Below are 18589 nucleotides of genomic sequence, written 5' to 3' on the forward strand. Positions count from 1 at the left end.
CCAGAGAGGTTTACAACTAACTTTTCCATGCCAACCAAGACACGAACCTGAGCTCATCCCATTTCCTTGCATTTCGCCCATATTCCTCTAAATCTTTTCTATCCACGTACCTGTCCAAATGACTTTTAAATGTATTTGCCTCTATCACTTCCTCTGGCACCCTCTGTGTGAAAACATTGCCCCTCAAGTTCCTTTAATAGATTGGTTGGGTTGAGCGAGAGAAGAATTGGAGGGCATGGGTTAAGTGTGCAAAGTGACATGGTTTTCAAACTGCCTCCCTAAACTCAATTTCCACTTTAATTAATCCCTATGCTGTAATGGGATGGCTTAAGGTGGGATGTGGCTGGGAAGGTGAAGAATCACTGCTCCAGACCCAATTGTTACTGAAATATTTTGGTTGAGAAAAATTGTCATTGGCCCATTTCCTTTGGAGTTCTGAAATTGTGCACATAACGAGTCAATGAGGGACGATTAAAACGGTGGTTTTCAAACTTTTTTCTTTCCACTCACATCCCATCTCAGGCAATCCCTTACTAATCACAGAGCACTTATGGCATAGGGATTGCTTAAGGTAGAATGTGAGTTTAGAGGGGCAGTTTGAAAACCACTGGTTTAAGGGAACATTAGGAGGAACCTATTCAAGCAGAGAATGATGAACACGTGGAATAAGCGAGCAGCAGAAGTGGTGAATGCCAGCTGAATTTCGATATTTAAGAAAATTTGGACAGATACATAGATGGGAGGGATATGGAATAGGTGCAAGTCAGTGGGACTAGGAAGAATTATAGTTTGGCATGGACTAGATGGACTGAAGGGCCTGTTTTCTATGGTAAAACTATCCCCTTTCACCTTAGGTTTATGCACTCTTCTACCCTGAAAAAAGACTATCAACCTTATCCATGTCTAGCTTGCTTGTATTTTAAACTTCCTCTTTAGTAAAACATTATTAAAAGGAGAACCTAATGTGACATAAAAAATATTAAGGAGCCTTTATGTTGCTTTAAGAGTAAACAAGGCTGCTGAGTCCTGAATCAGGGATACGGTGGAAACCTGAACCTAATTATACTAGGTTTTTTGAGGTTCACAACGACTTCATTAAAACAAGATGGATTTTCCCAACATGCAGGCAAATGGTCGCCACCACCTGCCCCAATAACTTCAGAGCCAATGTAAAATACGTATCTGCACCAGCACTCGCCCAACCCAATATAAATCAGTATCTCTGGTAACTCACTAACAGATAAAAACTTTAATCACCTAAAGCACTGACCATACAATGTCACAAATAGTTAACTGCATGATACTGTTCTGAATGTAACCACCACCTCAAAGTAAAGCCCACATCAAGTTTCTCAGGATATCCAATGTAAAAAAATCCAACATCCTACAACCGAATCCAAAATAATCCTCTGTCAGAAGAAACATAGAATTTTTGATAATAATTACAAATGTCATTGATTGCCTTGCAAAATAGGCCTTATGGATCTGGGTTCAGGAGGCTGTGATGAGTGGAGGCAAAGGTAAGGTCTCTTCCTTACTTATTGCACAGATAGAGCAGAGAGATTGGGAGTCAGGGCACTGGTATTCTCTTCTTGCAGAATGTGGGAAGTCAGGGAGACCACCAATGTCCCAGCTGGCTTCATCTGAAGTACATCCAAATGCAACTCCTTACAGACCATATTAACGAAATGGAACTGGAGCTGGATGAACTCTGAATCATTTCAGAAACAGTGGGATTGATAGACAAGGTTTATAGGGAGGCATTCAGATCCAGGATATAGGTGGCTGGGATCAGAAGCAGGAAAGGGGATAGGCATTCAATGCAGAGTTCCCCTATGGCCATGGGAGTCACGCAGATAAGCTGAAAAGCTCTCGGAGAGTTCCAGTAAAGTCAGTTGGTTGGTTCAACTCACTCACAGCTTCTGTGTGGTTTTTCTTTCATTTGCTGCACAACTATTGACCACAGTGTTAGGAAATTTTTATGGAAAGGGAAAATAGCAAGAAAAAATTAATGTGGAAATATGATTTAGGAGATTTGAGCTCCCCAATTATATGAACTCTTATAAAGCAGCCCTGTTGCATTTTATTCATTTAATGTATTACTTAGATAAAATACCAGCTTGGGTAAATATAGAATTTAGTAAAATAGGGGAAACAAACCCACAAGATTTATTTATAAATGGAATTCAAGATTGTTAACAGCAAATAGAGAAACTTTTATATTGAAACATTTAATTGAGCTTTAGAATAAGGTTGATAAAGTTATTGGAGGAGGAAGGTTGATGTCAAGAAGAACACCCTTATTTCAAAATATACTTATTCCATTTTCTATGGGAAATCAATTTCTAAAGATTTGGAAAGGTCATGGTATTAAGAAGATTGTGGATTATTTTGAAACAGGGAAATATACTACTTTTAGTAAAATGAAGGAGAAGTTTAAGGTATCTGAAAGTACCAGATTTTGTTATTATCAGGTTATGAGATTCTTAAATGAAAATTTTAGACAAGTTCCATTATTGCCGGCAGGGAAAGAAGTGGAGTCATTGTTGTGTAACAGTGATATAAAGAATTATATTTCAGTAATGCATAGGTTGTTTCAAAAAAACTCAAAAAGTAGAGGTTCATAATTCAAGACAAAGATGGGAAGTAGATTTGAATAAACAAATAGATGGGAAGTGAGAGAAGAGATAGCTGGGGCAGTAGCTATGATCCTTGAATCCTCTTTGGCCACAGGAGAGGTGCCGGAGGATTGGAGAATGGCAAATATAGTCCCTTTGTTTAAATAAAGTAACAGGGTGAACCCTGTGAATTATAGACAGGTGAATTTTATGTCAGTGGTATATAAAGTAATGGAGAGGATTCTTAAGGATAGGAGCTATGAGCATTTGGAGAAGTCCAGTCTACTCAAGGATAGTCAGCATGGCTTTGTGAAGGGAAAGCCGGGTGTCACAAGTCTAAAATTGAGTTTTTTGAGGAGGTAACAAAAGAAATCGATGAGGGTAGGGCAGTAGATGTGGACTACATGGATTTTAGCAAGACATCCGACAAGGTCCCCCGTGAGAGACTCATCCAGAAATTCATGAGTCAAGGGATCATTCAAAAATTAGCTCTATGGATAAAAATTGGCTTGTAGGAAGAAAGCAGAGTGTAGTAGTCGAAGTAAAGTATTCTGCTTGGAGATCGGTGACTAGTTAGGTGCTGCAGGGATCTATTCTGGGACCTGTTCTTTATGATTTTTATAAATGACCTGGATGAAGAGGCAGATGGATGAGTTAGTAAGTTTGCGGATGACACAAAGGTTTGAGGAGTCGTGGTTGGAACTGAAGGTTGTTGAAGGTTACAAGATGATATAGACAGGATGCAGAATTGGGCAGAAAAGTGGGAGATGGATTTCAATCTGGATAAGTGTGAGGTGATGCTGAGGACAGGGTTAATGGTCAGTTACTTAAGAGTGTGGATGAACAAAGGGACCTTGGGGTTCAAATCCATACATCCCTCAAGGTCGCCACACAGGTTGATTGGATAGTTAAGAAGGCCTATGGGAAGCTGGAATTCATTAATGGGGGATTGAATTTGGGAGTTGATAGGTCACGTTATAACTCTATAAATCTTTGGTAAAACCACACTGAGAGTATTGTGTTCAGTCTGGTCACCTCATTATAGGAAAGATGTGGAAGCTATGGAGAGCGTGCAGAGGAGATTCACCAGGATGTTGCCTGGATTGCGAAACAAGTCTTATGAGGCAAGGTTAGCAGAGCTGGGACTTTTCTCTTTCAAGTGTAAAAGGATGAGAGGAGACTTGATAGAGGTCTACAAGATTATGAGAGGCACAGACACCTGTTTCCCAAGGCAGGATCATCAAACACTTGAGGACATATGTACAAAGTTAAGGGAGAGAAGTTTAGGGGAGACATCAGGGGTAAGTTTTTTTACACAGACAGTTGCGGGTGCCTGGAATGCCTTTCCTGGAATGGTGGTGGAAGCTAAAACGTTGGGGGCATTTAAGAGACTCTTAGAGAGACACATGGATAAAAGAAAAATAGTACTTTTTTTTAGGAAGGGATATAATGGTCAGCATAACATTGAGGGCTGAAGGGCCAGTACTGTGTTCTATTGTTTCTATGTTCTATGCCATTCAGAAATTTACTGGGGTTGCTGGTCAATTGAGTGTAATTGGGTGGTACAGGCTTGTGGGTCAAAAGGGCCTGTTATTGTGCTGTATGTCTAAATTTTAAAAAAAAATTTAAAAACTGGAGCAGCTGGAGGAAACACACACAGACAAGGTGAGAACATACGAACTCCTTACAGACAGCACTGGATTCAAACCCAGGGCTCTGGCACTGTAATAGGGTTGAGTTAAACACCAAATTTTCCACAGTTAATTGATCTAAAATTTGCCAAAAAAAAAAGACAATGCTCCACACCTGCATCCAGCACTTTTAAAAAATCTCTCAAATTTTTCTCATATGTATTTTTTTAAACATATATAGTATATATACAGAGAGAGAGAGAGAGAGAGAGAGAGAGAGAGAGAGAAGGAGTTAGAGGGAGAAGGAGAGAGAGGGAGAGAAAGAAAGAAAACAAGAATGATATCAGGCTTTTCCAGCCCATGAACCCATGCTGCCCAAATCCACCAATTAACTAACAAACCCGTAGGTTTTTAGGATCTGTTCTTTAACTTCTCTCAGTTCTGATGGAAGGTTACACTGGACAACAAAGATTTTGCTTCTTGAACACTTTGGGGTCCATTTTATTTTTTATTTTTAATTTTTATTTTTTTTAAATTGGGGTCCATTTTATTGATGTCGGGCTGCTGATTACAAAAATCATCTTAACATTTTCCTATCGCATAACGTTTTCAGATATAACCTAATTTTGTGATTTCCTGTCATGAGTATATTGTCCACAAAGCAAGCTGTTTTGGTCAGTCCAAGCACACCTGGGCATGCAGTCAATGTAGGTGCTGTGCAAATGTTGTCTAGGCATACTTAGCCAGGATAGATGCAGACAGGCTATATAAGCAGCTTACATATACAGAAGCTGTGCATGCATTACATTGAGATAGATTGAATGCATGTTGATGCACATGTTCTTCAGGCCATACCATTGTGAGTGTACTTAACAATAGCATTTATTGTCTTCAGGAAGATTCAATACTGCAAAAATGTCTCGTCTATGTCACAATAGCTGAATGCATTCGGTTACATTTATATGGGAAGTATACACTTAAGGCTCAAAGACACAGCATGATGGGGGCATGGTGTGACAGTGTGAGTAAAGGATGTGGGAATACACCTCTCCGGGAAAGTTAATAACTGAACAAAAAGGTTAAAAATGAAATTTTCAGTAGCCAAAATTTAGTGTGGAACCTGCCTACAGTTTTAACTATGGCTGCAAGAAAAGAAAAGCCTCCAACAACTAGAAAGTAGGTGTTAAAAGAAATCACAACGTTTGAAAGAATTGGGCCTACCTCAACATTAGAGCCTCGGGCAGCAGCTGCACGAGTACAAATAACCCTGGCACCATTTCTCCAAGGAGCTAGAGAAGATGGCGCCTGTGTCCAGAACAAGATTGTTGAACTACAAAATTTTCAAGAGTAAGTGCACATGCACAAACCTTGTGCATGCGCAAAACGGATCAAGGAGAACTACAGTGGGAAACTGATAAATCAGCTCTCACCAGCACTGAGGTACAAGATCTGCCTCCTTTGTATTTGGAGGCAGAGCAAGAGGCAATTTTTTCATCTATGAGCGATGTGGAGATGGAAGAAGGCGACCAAGGAAAGCAAGTGAAGGAGGAAATAGAAGAACAATATCAACAGGCTCATTTGCAGGATGAAACTGTGAAAATAAAGGCACCTGAATTTGAGGGGCAAGGTTTAGGCAATTGATAACCAGTTGTAAGTAATGAATCAGAAAATGAACTTACAATATGGGTCTATTAGATGTGATGTTAATGCTCAATTTCAATATGTTAAAGGAGAAATGAAGATAATTAAGGAAGAAATGAAGAGATATGTTAAAGTGATTGATAAAGTTAAAACAAGTTCCAAAGGTTGAAGACAATTTTCAAGAATATCATTATGAAGTGGATCAGTGTAAAGATGTGGTCAATAAGTTGGAAGATTCAGTTATGAGAAAAAATAACTTTTACAAAAAATTGATACATTGAAGAATCATAGTCGAAGAAATAACGTGAAGATTGTTGGATTGCCAGAAGGTTTTGAAGGTCCCAATTCAGTGCAATTTTTTCAAAAATGGATTCCAGAGATTTTGGGGCCTGAAAATTTTCCAAATGGACTTGAATTGGATAGGGGTATTTAGAAAGAAACCCTTACTGTGCTCAGTTTTGATTAGATATCTTTGTTACCATGACAAGGAGACTATTTTGAGAGTAATTGCAAGGAAAGTGGATTATAAGTCTAGAATTTTAACTGATTAATTCGCCACTCTTAATGACATTTGTTTTTGGAAAAGGAAAAAATGGTTTATAAATGGCAATTAAATTCTACATTATTAAAAAGTACAGATTTCTGTGAGTTTATAAGAAAGCATATTCAGGAGTTTTTAGAATCAAATTCTAATTCAGTTGTTAATAAATTTATTGTGTGGGATGCATTAAAGGCATATTTGAGAGGACAAATTATGTTTTATTAGATAAGATCCTTAGATTAAAGGAATTTAGTTGAACCAGGAAAAATATAAAATTAATTTGTTGATGATATTTTGGTTTATTTAAATTATCCTATAAATTCTTGGTCCCAATTACTGGTTATGTTGGAAGAATATGGGGAAGTTTCTGGATATAAAGTCAATTGGGAAAAAAGTGAGATTATGCCTTTAGCTATGGGTGATTGCACAGATTGTAAAATAGTTACTAAATTCAGATGGCCAGATATTAAATATTTAGGTATTCGAATTGATAATGATTTTAAAAATTTATATAAATTAAATTATTTACACTTGTTTAATAGAATTGTTGGAGATTTAGAGAAGTGGAATACTCTACCTATTACTTAGTTGGTAGAATAAATTGTGTTAAAATAAATGTTTTTCCTAGAATTCAATATCGTTTTCAGTCGATCCCTATCCCAATTCCTTCAAACTTTTAAAAGGATTTAAATACGGCGGTTAGGAAATTTTTATGGAAAGATAAAATGTCACGGGTTACTTTGTAAAAATTGTCCAGAAAGTATGAATTACGGAGCTTAAGACTTCCTCATTTTAAGAATTATTATAAAGCAGTTCAATTGAAATTTATAAATCTATTATTTAGATAATATTCTAGCTTGGGTTTTTATAGAGTTTAAGGCAATAAGGGATATGAATCCCCAGGATTTTATTTATAAATGGAATTCTAAAGTGTTAGTCGAAAATAGGAAACACTTAATTTGAAACTTTTGATTGAGTTGTGGAAATAATATTGGTATGACAGGTTTAAAATCTTGAAAAATGCCTCTATGTCAAAATAAGCATTCCATTTTCAATGGATAACCAATATTTGAGGATTTGAAGACAGATAGGTGTTAAGAAGATTGAGGACTGCTTTGAGAATGGAAAATTTATAAAATTTGAATGAATGAAGGAAAAATGTAATGTACCTAATAATAATTTATTTTGTTATTATCAGGTCAAAGCTTTTTTATCTGTAAAATAGGTCCCTGTTTGATGTTATCTAATCAAAGTGAATTGGAATTACTGATTTGTAATAATAGTGTAAATAAATTTATTTTTGTAATATATAATTTACTTCAAATGAAAGCTCCCAAAATTGGGGCTGCATAAATCAAGACTAAGATGGGAAGTGGATTTACAGACACAAATAAATGAAAAGGATTGAATGGAGTTATGTAAGAGTAATGTGACTAAAATTATAAATGTAAGATATAAGTTGGTCCAACACAATTTTTTACAGCAATTATATTTGACTCCACAAAAATTCAATAGATTAAATTCAGCCATAGCAGATTTATGTTTTAGGTGTAGATCTGAGATTAGAACTTTTTTTTGCATTCAACTTGGCAATGTCCTACAGTTAGACATTTTTGGTTAGCGGTAGGTAATTTTTTGGAATGAATTATGGGGGTCAAATTCCCGCAGGATGTTATGTTATTTTTATTGAATAATATTAAGGTTATAAGTCCAAAATTAAAATTAAATATCTACCGAATTGGATTTGTGCAGATTATAACCATATATAACCATATAACAGTTTACAGCGCGGAAGCAGGCCACGTCGGCCCTTCTAGTCCGCGCCGGTTCACTTGAACAACTCCACTAGCTCCCCCCTCCCGCTCTCCACCCATAACCCTCCAACCCCTTCACATCCATGTACAGATCCAACCTTCTCTTAAATGACAGAAGGGACCCTGCTGCAACTGTCTCATTTGGAAGATCATTCCACTCTGCCACACTTTTAGCAGTTTCTCTTAAATGTATAGCAATATCATGGAAGTCAGATATAGATTTATATATGGAAAGGTGGCATGCAGAACTTTGTAGTTGCGAGATTAATATCATGCGTTATGGAAAATATGGCTTGGTAACCTCCAATATAGACTTTATGGTCTAAATGTTTTATTCCCTTGGGATTCTCCAGTTTTTCTTTTTTTTTTGTTTTTTTTCTTCTTTAGGGGTTTGGGGGGGTGGGTGGGGAGGTGGGATTATATACCCCATGTATAACTTGGTATAATAATTTTTGAATTGAAGTTATGTAATTATTACTGCGGTTTAAAATTTGAAAATAAAATAATAAAAAAGACCCAGCACGACTGCACTTACTAAGAAAGCCTATGGGCTCTACTCCATTTTGTAAAATTGGTGCCCAAGATAAACCCTCACATTTGTTGTGCAATATGTGGAGTCAGCCTGAGAGCTTGGCTTAGATGTACTCAGAAGTCAATGCCATTTGCAGTCTCAATGATATGGCGAGAACAGAGGGATTACGTGGCGGACTGTTACTTGTGTGTGACTGTAATATCTGGTTTTACTGCTGAAAGTATGAAATCTATTGAATACCCCAATTTGCCTTCAGCCATGAGACCAGTGTTGCCAGTTCTAGAGCCACCAAAGACACGGAGGCTAGACGATGCAGATGAAGATGCATGAACCTGATGTGGAAAATTACACTGATCCAGATGTTGAATTGTTTGTGTGTAGTTATCCTCATCTGATAAACCAGCCAAAATTAAATGGCATGTTAGGGACATTTGAAAAGTAAAAGCTACGTGGTTCAAGACCAAGGGTGGTGTTTGCTGTCACCAAGTGCGAAAATTTCTGTCTTCAAAATTTTTTTAAAGCAACGAACAAGAAAAGTAATGGATTTTGCAGTTTGAGACAGATGTTCCAATTTCTTTATTTGCATTCTGCATTTCTCAAATTCATCTTCTGCATTTGCACTTCCCTGCTGATCTTGGTCCAGTCAGTGACAAACATGGTGAAAGGTTTCACCAGGACATTGCGACCATGGAAAAGCGTTATCAGGGCAATTAGGACGCTGGCCAACTATTGTTGGACACTGACACGGAGGCATCAGATGCCGAGTACAAACGAAAATAAGCAGCAAAACATTTTTAGGTCGGTCGAACTAACGCAACGTGTCAGTATCGTTACATCATTAAAAATGCTACATTCAATAAAAGTTAATTTACTGTTTCTCCAACTTTCTACGTGATACAGCAATTCTGAAATTCTCTGTGTTCAGCTTGAAGTTGTCTATCATAATCCCCAATTATTTTCAGGAAGCAAACCTTTTGAAAAAAATTGTTGTCCAGTGTATCTACCTGAAAGGTTTCTCTTTCCACAAGAGGTGCAACAATTTTTTCCTGCTTTCACTCCTTTCATAACATCTCATGCAGTTCAGTGTACACGAAATACTTACAGGATCACATTCCCTCTGCAAACACAGTCAGAAAGCACTCAACTAACTTCAACCATAACCTGAAGCATGAACACCTAACTGCAAAGTTTTTTAAATTTATTACTAGATCCAATAAGGCAGTTCCAAGTAGCTTTCCTAAATTGAGCAATTATCTACAGTAAATCATTAATTTCAAGAGAACAAAATATAAGAGCAGGAATGTAATGTTGAGACTTTATTAGGCACTGGTGTGACCTCACATGCGAGGTATTTTAGGCTCCTCATTTGACAGCTCTTGGCCTGTACTTGTTGGAATTTCGGAGAATGAGGGGGAATCACACTGAAGCATTTCGAATGTTGAAAGGTGTGGACAGAGTAGATGTAGAAAGGTTGTTTCCCATGGTGGGAGAGTCTGAGACAAGAGGGCACAACTTCAGGATTTAAGGTCATCTGCTAAGAACAGAGATGCAGAGGAATTTCTTCAGCCAGAGGGTGGATTTGTTGCCATAGGCTGTTGAGGAGGCCAGGTCTTTGGGTGTATTTAAGGCAGAGATTGATTAGCCAGGGCATCAAAGGTTATGGGGAGAAGGCTGGGCAATGGGGAAAATGAATCAGCTCATAATTAATTGGCAGGCAGACTCGATGGGCTCAGTAGCTTATTTCTGCTCCTATGTTTTATGGTCTTGTCAGATGGATGATGGCCAAACTATAACAATCTTTATTAACTATAGCAACCTTAGCAACAAACAGAGACAAGAAACTTGCCTAAATATGGGATCTTTTGTCTTTTTAGAATTTATAGATGCATCCTTCCAAACACAGAAGGCTGAAACATTACTTTGGTTTGATTTGCCACATAAAATCCTTTAAAGATCTGTAAAACCATTGAAGATCATCAACAGAAAAGCAAATGAAACTGGCAAACTTCCTTTACCCTTTCTCACTTCCTGAGAGGAATTTCTCAGTGCAAAAGATTGAACTTTTATGTGCAGAAACTTGGCTTGGGTAAATCGGATTCAAAGATTGGCAAGCAAAGGTATAATTGAACCATGCATAGCTCTTAACAAAAAGTTAGCTATGATATAGGTTAGTACATTCCCCCAGGGGAGGAAAATGGAGCAATGAAAGCCAGAAGTTCTTGGAAGACCAAAAAGACAGATAGCAAAGTAAAGCAGAAAAGAGCACATGAGGTGTCCAGGTTGCTCACTCTAGAGAGAACCAGGCTGATTGTAGAAGAAAAAAATGAAGTAAATGATGTGGTGGGCAAGGATGGATTGACAACAAACATATAAGTGACCAAAAATCTTTATCTTTATACTATATTCAGTACATGCAAACAGTAAACAGCTGGTAAGGTGAGTGAGAGAGAGAAAGAGAGATAGAGATGCAGCTGATCAGGGCCCAGAAGGATCAACTCATGGAGGCTGAGGGTATGGCTAAAGATAAAAATAGATGTGCCCACACGTCCTCCCTCACCACCATTCGGAGCCTCAAACTGTCCTTTCAAGTGAAGCAATATTTTACTTGTGAATCTGCAGGGGTCATCTACTGCATTCAGTGCTCCCGTTATGGTCTCCTCTATATTGGAGAGACTGGACACAGACTGAGAGATCACTTTGTTGAGCACCTCAGCTCTGACAACTGCAACAGAGGGTATCTCCCACTGACTACCCATTTCAATTCCCCATGCCATTCCCTTTCTGACATGTCTGTCCATGGTCTCATGCACTGCCAGACTGAGACTACCCACAAATTGGAGGAACAACACCGTATCTTCCATTTGGGCACCCTCCAAAAGGATGGCATTAACATTGACCTCTTGCTTCTGTTAAACCACCCCCAACACCCCCTGCTTCTTCTTCCCCCTACTGCCTTTCTCCTAGCTGTCTCCCTTTTCCTTTTGTCTCCTTTCATGCAGCCAAAATCAATTCTCACTTCTTCTCTTATCATATCCAATTAACACCTTTTGTTGGTCTGGACTCTTCCCTGGATCAGCCTTTATTCTCATACCTTCCTGTTTTTTGCTTATTCCTTGAAGAAGGGCTCAGGCCCAAACCATCGGTAATATATCTTTATCTCCTATGGATGCCATTCCTCCAGAATTTATGTGTGATTTTACACTGGCCTAAATTATAAATAGACTCATAGGGCATAGAACAGGCCCTTCAGCCTAACTAGTCCATGTCAACCAATATGGTATATTGGGCTAATCCCATTTGCCTGCACTTGGTCCAAATCCCTCCAAGTCCCTCATGTCCATAAATTTGTCTTTTGAATCTTGGTATTGTGCTGTCTTCCACTATTTCCTCTGGAAGTATAATAAAAGTATTTTATATCAGTCTTTACCAAGATGAAAGGTACCCCTGGAGTCTCAGCAAGGGAGATAGCAGATGATCTAAAAATTGACAAAGTAACCACAAATTCTGGCTGTAATTCAAGTGGATAAATCACCTAGTTCAGAATGGAAGCAAATCAGGCTGCGATGGAAAACTCTCAATGATACTGGGCACAACTTACCCAAACATCTGCAGGTAGAGAGGGCAGGTGAGGGTGTGAGATGTGCAGATGTTTCACCTTTGTTCAGTGACCACAGATTTGCCAGTTTAACATCAATGGTGAGGCATCTTTCAAGAACGATAATCAGGGATTAAATTAGCAATAATTTGGATGTGTGGATTAATTAGGAAAAGCCAGCATGGAAGTAATAAAAGCAAATTATGTGTATGTAATTGGATGAAATCTTTTTTACAAAGCAACAATCCCTTGACAAAAAGTAAAAACACAATACCAGAGAAACTCAGCAGGTCAATAGCAAAGATAAAGATACAGAACCAATGTTTCGGGCTTATGCCTTGATGAAGCCTGAAATGTTGGTTCTGTATCTTTATCCTTACTATATAAAGGACACTGTTTGACCTGTTGAGTTTCTCTAGCATCGTGTTTTTACTTCAACCATGATGCCTGCAGACTTTTCTGTTTTAATCCCTTTATAAACTAATAAAGGTCACTGAAGGAAATGCAGTTGACACCTTCCAAAACACATTTAAGGTATTGCATGATAAGTTTGCTATCAAGATTAAATCTCACTGATTAAAAGCCATTGGAGCAGCATGGATACGAATGTGACAGAGACAGGAAACAGAAGAATGTTATATTTTGGGTTGGAGTGAAGAGTTTGCTGGTGTTCAGAGACTGGTAGGAGGACAGCTACTTATATTATCTATGGTAATCACTTGGATGTACAGAGCATAATTCCAAATCTGCACATGAAACAAAAATTGGAGGTGAAGCATGGTCAACTGCAAGGAGAACACTGGTAGACTTTGAGAGGAGATAGATACAGTGAAATAAGTGGACATGTGGTAAGTAGAATCTAATGCAAAAACACAGAAAGAAAGATATTTAAGGAAGGATCTAGGTATGTTGGAAACAGTTCACAGATGTCCAAGAATGAGCAGGTTGTCTTATGAGATCAGATTGGATGCCAAGGCTTGCTGCAGAGTTTAGATGAAATTCACATCAGCCATGGCCTTATTATTAAATAAATAGTGGAGTAGGCTCGGTAGGCAGAATGGCCTATAGTATTCCTGCACCCAAATTGCACGTTCGTTCAATTAACAGCACTAAGGATAGCCATTTCAATTTAAATGTAAACTTCAACATTTTTCTGATTAAATTTCTAGCCTGACACTCTGGCAGAGAAATGAATCCTTAACTGAAGACCAAATTTTCTTGATCCTAACAGATGTGAAAAACCAAATGAAAAATCTGCTCCTTTATTCATTCCTTATACATTTATTACTGTCTTGAATATGAAGAGTTTATTTCTCTCTTCGTGTTTCTTGTGTGTCTACATAAATTGCTGTTAGTGTGTTTTATACACATGGAAGAGGCAATGAAGAACTTTCATTGTACTTGTGTAAGAACTTTCTTTGTACTTGTGTAAGAACTTTTATTCAATGTAAGAAGAACTTTCATTGTGCCTTGTGCGCTGTATTTAATGATATGACGATAAAGTCTTCATCATTCATGCAAAGTTTATTTCATTGTAGGAATCTCCTGTCCGAGAGCAGCAATCCGAGAAATTGAACTCTTATCAAATTCTCCAACTTCAGCGAGCTCATTCATCTGCATCAGAACTCAGTTGGTGCTTCTCATATAATCTGGCATGTTCCACAGTCTTACTATTCGCATCACAATACACAGGCAAAGAAGCATAACTTATGATAGATATTCATTTTGTTCCATTAGTCTTTCCTTTATCTTCTTAAAAACTAACGTATTTCTTTCCGAGATCTGGGGAAGGGTCCTGGATGTGCAATGTTAAATGTTTCATTTTTCTGCAGGTGGTACCTGACCTGCACTTATGTTTGTCTTTCTATCACTCCAGAGTAGGGAGTGCTTTTGTCAACCCTCAATCTCTTTTGACAATTACTCATTGGTTTTTGAAGAGTTTATGAAGAACTAGTGCAGCAAGAATTGTTAAGGCAGCGAAGGTTACGGACCAAGTGCTGGCAATTGGGTTTTTAGTGGGCATGGTCAGCTGAAGGACCGGTTTTTGTGCTGTACTACTCTCGAACATTATTCAAAGAGAAATGATGTAGGTAACGCAGTGGATATGGTGTACATGGATTTTTGTAAAGCGTTTGACTAGGTCCCCCATGGTAGGCTCATTCAGAAAATCATGAAGCAAGGGATCCAAGAAACCTGGACTACATAAATTTGCAATGAGATTGCCTGCACAAAACAGAGGGTATTAGTAGATGGAATGCATTTTGCCTGGAGGTCAGTGACTACAGGAGTTCTGCAGGGATCTTTTCTGGGACCCTGCTCATTGTAATTTTTAGAAATAACTTAGATGAAGAAGTAGAGGAGTGGGTCAGTACATTTGCAGATGACATGAAGGTTGAGGTGCTGTGGATAGTGTAGAAGGTTGAAGGTTACAACAGGTTCTCACTGCTGCCATCGGAAAAAAGGTATAGGTGCCACAAGATGCACACCACCAGGAACAACTGCTACCCCTCTACCATCAGAATCCTCAATGACAAACTTAATCAAGGACTCATTTAAGGACTCTTTATTGATTTTTCTTTTCTCTCTCTGTATTGCACAGCTAGTTGTGTACATTCATTATCTGTTTACAGTTCTTTTGATTGTTTACATATTTATGCTATGTACAGTTTACTTTTTGCATTGCCAATTAGTGGAGATTCTGCTGCACCCACAGGAAAAAGGAATCTCAGGGTTGTATGTGATGCCATTTATGTACTTTGACAATAAATCTGAAATCTGATTTAAAAAAGATGAAGAGTTAGGCGGGGAAGTGGTAGATGGAACTCAATCTGGATAACTGTGAAGAGATGTACTTTGAAAGGTCGAACTTGAAGGCAGAGTACATGGTTAATGGTAGGATTCTTAACAGCGTGCAAGTTGATAGGGTGTTAAGAAGATGCTGGCCTTCATTAGCCAGAGGTTTGAATTTAAGAGCCATGAGATAATGTTGCAACTCTATAAAACTGTGGTTAAACCATACTTGGAGTACTGCATGCAGGTTTGGTTGCCTCATTACAGGAAGGATATATGAGCTTTTGGAGAGGGTACAGAGGAAATTCACCACGATGTTGCCTGGATTGGAAAACACATCATATGAAGCAAGATTAGCAGACCTAGGACTTGTCTCTTTAAAGTCACAAGGGATGAGAGATGACTTAAGATGAGGAGCTTAGATAGGGTGGTCAGCCAGCTCCTTTCTCCCAGGGCAAACATAGCAAATCCCAGATGACATCTGTTTAAGGCGAGTGGAGGAAAGTTTAGGGGAGTTGTCAGAGGTAAGTTTTTATTTACACAGAAATAGATGGGTGCCTGGAATGCATTGCCAGGGATGGTGGAGGAGGCTGGCACAATGGGGACATTCAAAAGACTCTTCGGCACCTTGATGCAAGAAAAAGAGAGTTATGGGTGTGAGGTAGGGAAGGTTTAGATTGTTGTGGAGTGACTTACATAGGTCAGCACCATATCCTGGGCCGAAAGGCCTGTACCGTACTCAAAGAATATGTACACTGCAGTGAAAGAGGGTCAATCTGGCCAAACTTCGATGTTCTGGATCTTTTTGAGACAGCAACTCAGTTGGTACAACTCTGATCTATTCCACATTTTAGTGCCCAGTTCAGTTATTTATCCAATTCCCATTTAACCTATTGCCCTTCTGGGCAGTGCAAAAACCACAATTCTGCCACAAATTTCTATATTTGTTGCAGCATCTTCAGAATATTCACTGCTTTTATAAACACATATTGACTAAAACAACAAATAGCTGTACATTTGAAATTTGGAACTGAATACATACCTAATACTTGCTGTTTCAATTTTTCTACTTCTTCTTTCAAATTTTTAATTTCCAATTCTCTACTCGCTGTTAGTGGACCATCCACAGTTGAATACTGAAGAGCCTGGACAGTCTGTGTAGATTCTATCAAATAAAATCAAATGAAACTTTGTGAATTCTCTAAAAATTCTGTGAATGTACAAAGGACAATGCAGAGAGATTAACAATTATTTAAAAATATCAAACCCAGTCTCTATTCTGGAAAGACTATAGTTGAGGACCAATGCTGTTAAACATATAAGTATGCAAGTAACTTGGTCAACATGGACTAGATGGGCAGAAGGGCCAGTTTCCACATTATATAATTATAACTCTGACTACTGCATTAAGCCAGGCTTTTAGACAGATATAACCATATAACCATATAACAGTTTACGGCGCGGAAAACAGGCCATGCTGGCCCTTTGAATCCGCACCTGTTCACTTGAACAACTCCACCATCTCCCCCCTCCCGCTCTCCGCCCATAACCCTCCAACCCTCTCAACTCCATGTACACATCCAACCTTCTCTTAAACGATAGAAGGGACCCTGCCACAACTATCTCTGCTGGAAGATTCTTTTTTTAAACTTTATTTATTCGTTCAAAAAACAAATAATATATGACATATACAGCAATTAAACATTAACTTTTTTTTACATATGAATAAGAAAAGAAAAAAAAATTCCCCCCCTCTTCAGCCAACTCTAAGGAGAGCCATAAAAAAGAAAAAAGGATATTAAAAAAAAGTTAAATATACATATTAAAATCTAAACAATATAAATTGAAATGTAAATATTCTGAGTATAACAGCCACTTATTAATAAAAAAATTATAATTATCATGTGAAACATATGTAATTTTTTCCATTATTAAACAATATTTCATCTCATTATGGCATCTATTAATATCAATCATATTTGTATCTTTCCACATACTAGCAATACATTTTTTCACTACAGATAAAGCTAAATATACAAAAGCAAGCTAAAACTTATCTAATCCCAAGCCTTTCAGAGGTTGCAAACTACCCAATAAAAATACTGTTGGATCTAAAACTATTTTAATCTTATACAGATATTCTAAAAACGATTGAATTTTCTTCCAAAAAAGATTGTATATGTATACATGACCAAACAGCATGAAAAAAAGTTCCAACCGTATCACCACATCAAAAACACAAATCTGATTCATTAAAACCATATTTTTAAAAAATTTCAGGTGTCAAATATAATTGACGTAAAAAATTGTAATTAATCATTGCAAAACGTGCACTTATCAATCTCGTTACACTATCATAACAGATATCTAACCAATACTCTTCAGAAAAAATAAAACCAATATCCGCTTCCCATTTAATTTTAGATCTATCCCAACCCTTTTTATCCATACCATCCTGTAATATTTGATACATAAATGAAATATAACCCTTCTCTGGTATCTTCATAAGAAAAGTCTCAAATTTAGTCATTTTAGGTAAAATTTTTGGTAGAGAGATCTCTACCAAACATACATTTTACCAAAGATCGAATTTGATAATAAAGAAATAAAGAATTCTTATCAATACCAAAATCTTCCCTCATTTGATTAAAAGATAAAAACTTACCCTCTTTAAAACAATCTCCCAAATTTTTCACACCTTTAAATCTCCAATGCAATAAACTTTGATTATGTATTGAAAAAGAAATAAATTTGATTATTATACAATGGAGTCAAAGCCAATAATTTACCCCTAGAACCTATCATTTTGTTTTTCTTTATCCATAATGTTTTAGTTATAGGCACATTATATTGTTGTAACAAATTCATATTCCACCTAAACAAAAATTGATGTATTGCAAATTCAGAAATACTTGACATCTCAATTTTAGCCCAACTAGGAGGCTGTACCAAATCCATCAATAAACTAATAAATTTAAGTTGGGCTGCCTCATAATAATTTTGAAAATGTGGTAAACGTAATCCCCCTAATTCATATTTCCAAGGTAACTTATTCAAAGCTACTCTCAAAAATTTACCCCTCCATAAAAACTCCCTAACCATTTTATTTAAATCTCGAAAAAAAAATTAATCAAGTAAATACGGAATAGATTGAAACAAATATTGTATACGCAGAAAGATATTCATCTTAATTGTATTTATCCTTCCCATTAAATTAATAGGTGAATCTTTCCATTTAATCAAATCAGTTTTAATTTTTTTCATTAACGGAGCATAATTTAATTTATATAAAGATTGATAATTAACATTCAAAATTATACCCAGATATTTAATTCGATCAGTCCACTTCAAATTAATAATATTCTTATAAACTGAATAATCTCCTTCACTTACCGGTAATATTTCACTTTTTTCCCAATTAACTTTA

At 37.2% G+C, this 18589-nt stretch overlaps 1 protein-coding gene across 11 annotated transcripts in view; it reads right to left on the minus strand.

The window, feature by feature from the left end:
* LOC138737196 (serine/threonine-protein kinase MRCK alpha-like) overlaps positions 1 to 18589 on the minus strand; it is a 653014-nt gene that overhangs the window by 167972 nt on the left and 466453 nt on the right. For all 11 annotated transcript variants that reach the window (XM_069887840.1, XM_069887837.1, XM_069887843.1 and 8 more), the window contains one exon: positions 16205 to 16327. In XM_069887840.1, coding sequence (XP_069743941.1) covers positions 16205 to 16327 — 123 coding nt within the window. The remainder of the gene's footprint in view (positions 1 to 16204; positions 16328 to 18589) is intronic.

The sequence above is a fragment of the Narcine bancroftii genome, chromosome 6 (assembly GCF_036971445.1).
Source record: "Narcine bancroftii isolate sNarBan1 chromosome 6, sNarBan1.hap1, whole genome shotgun sequence".
NCBI lineage: Eukaryota > Metazoa > Chordata > Chondrichthyes > Torpediniformes > Narcinidae > Narcine > Narcine bancroftii.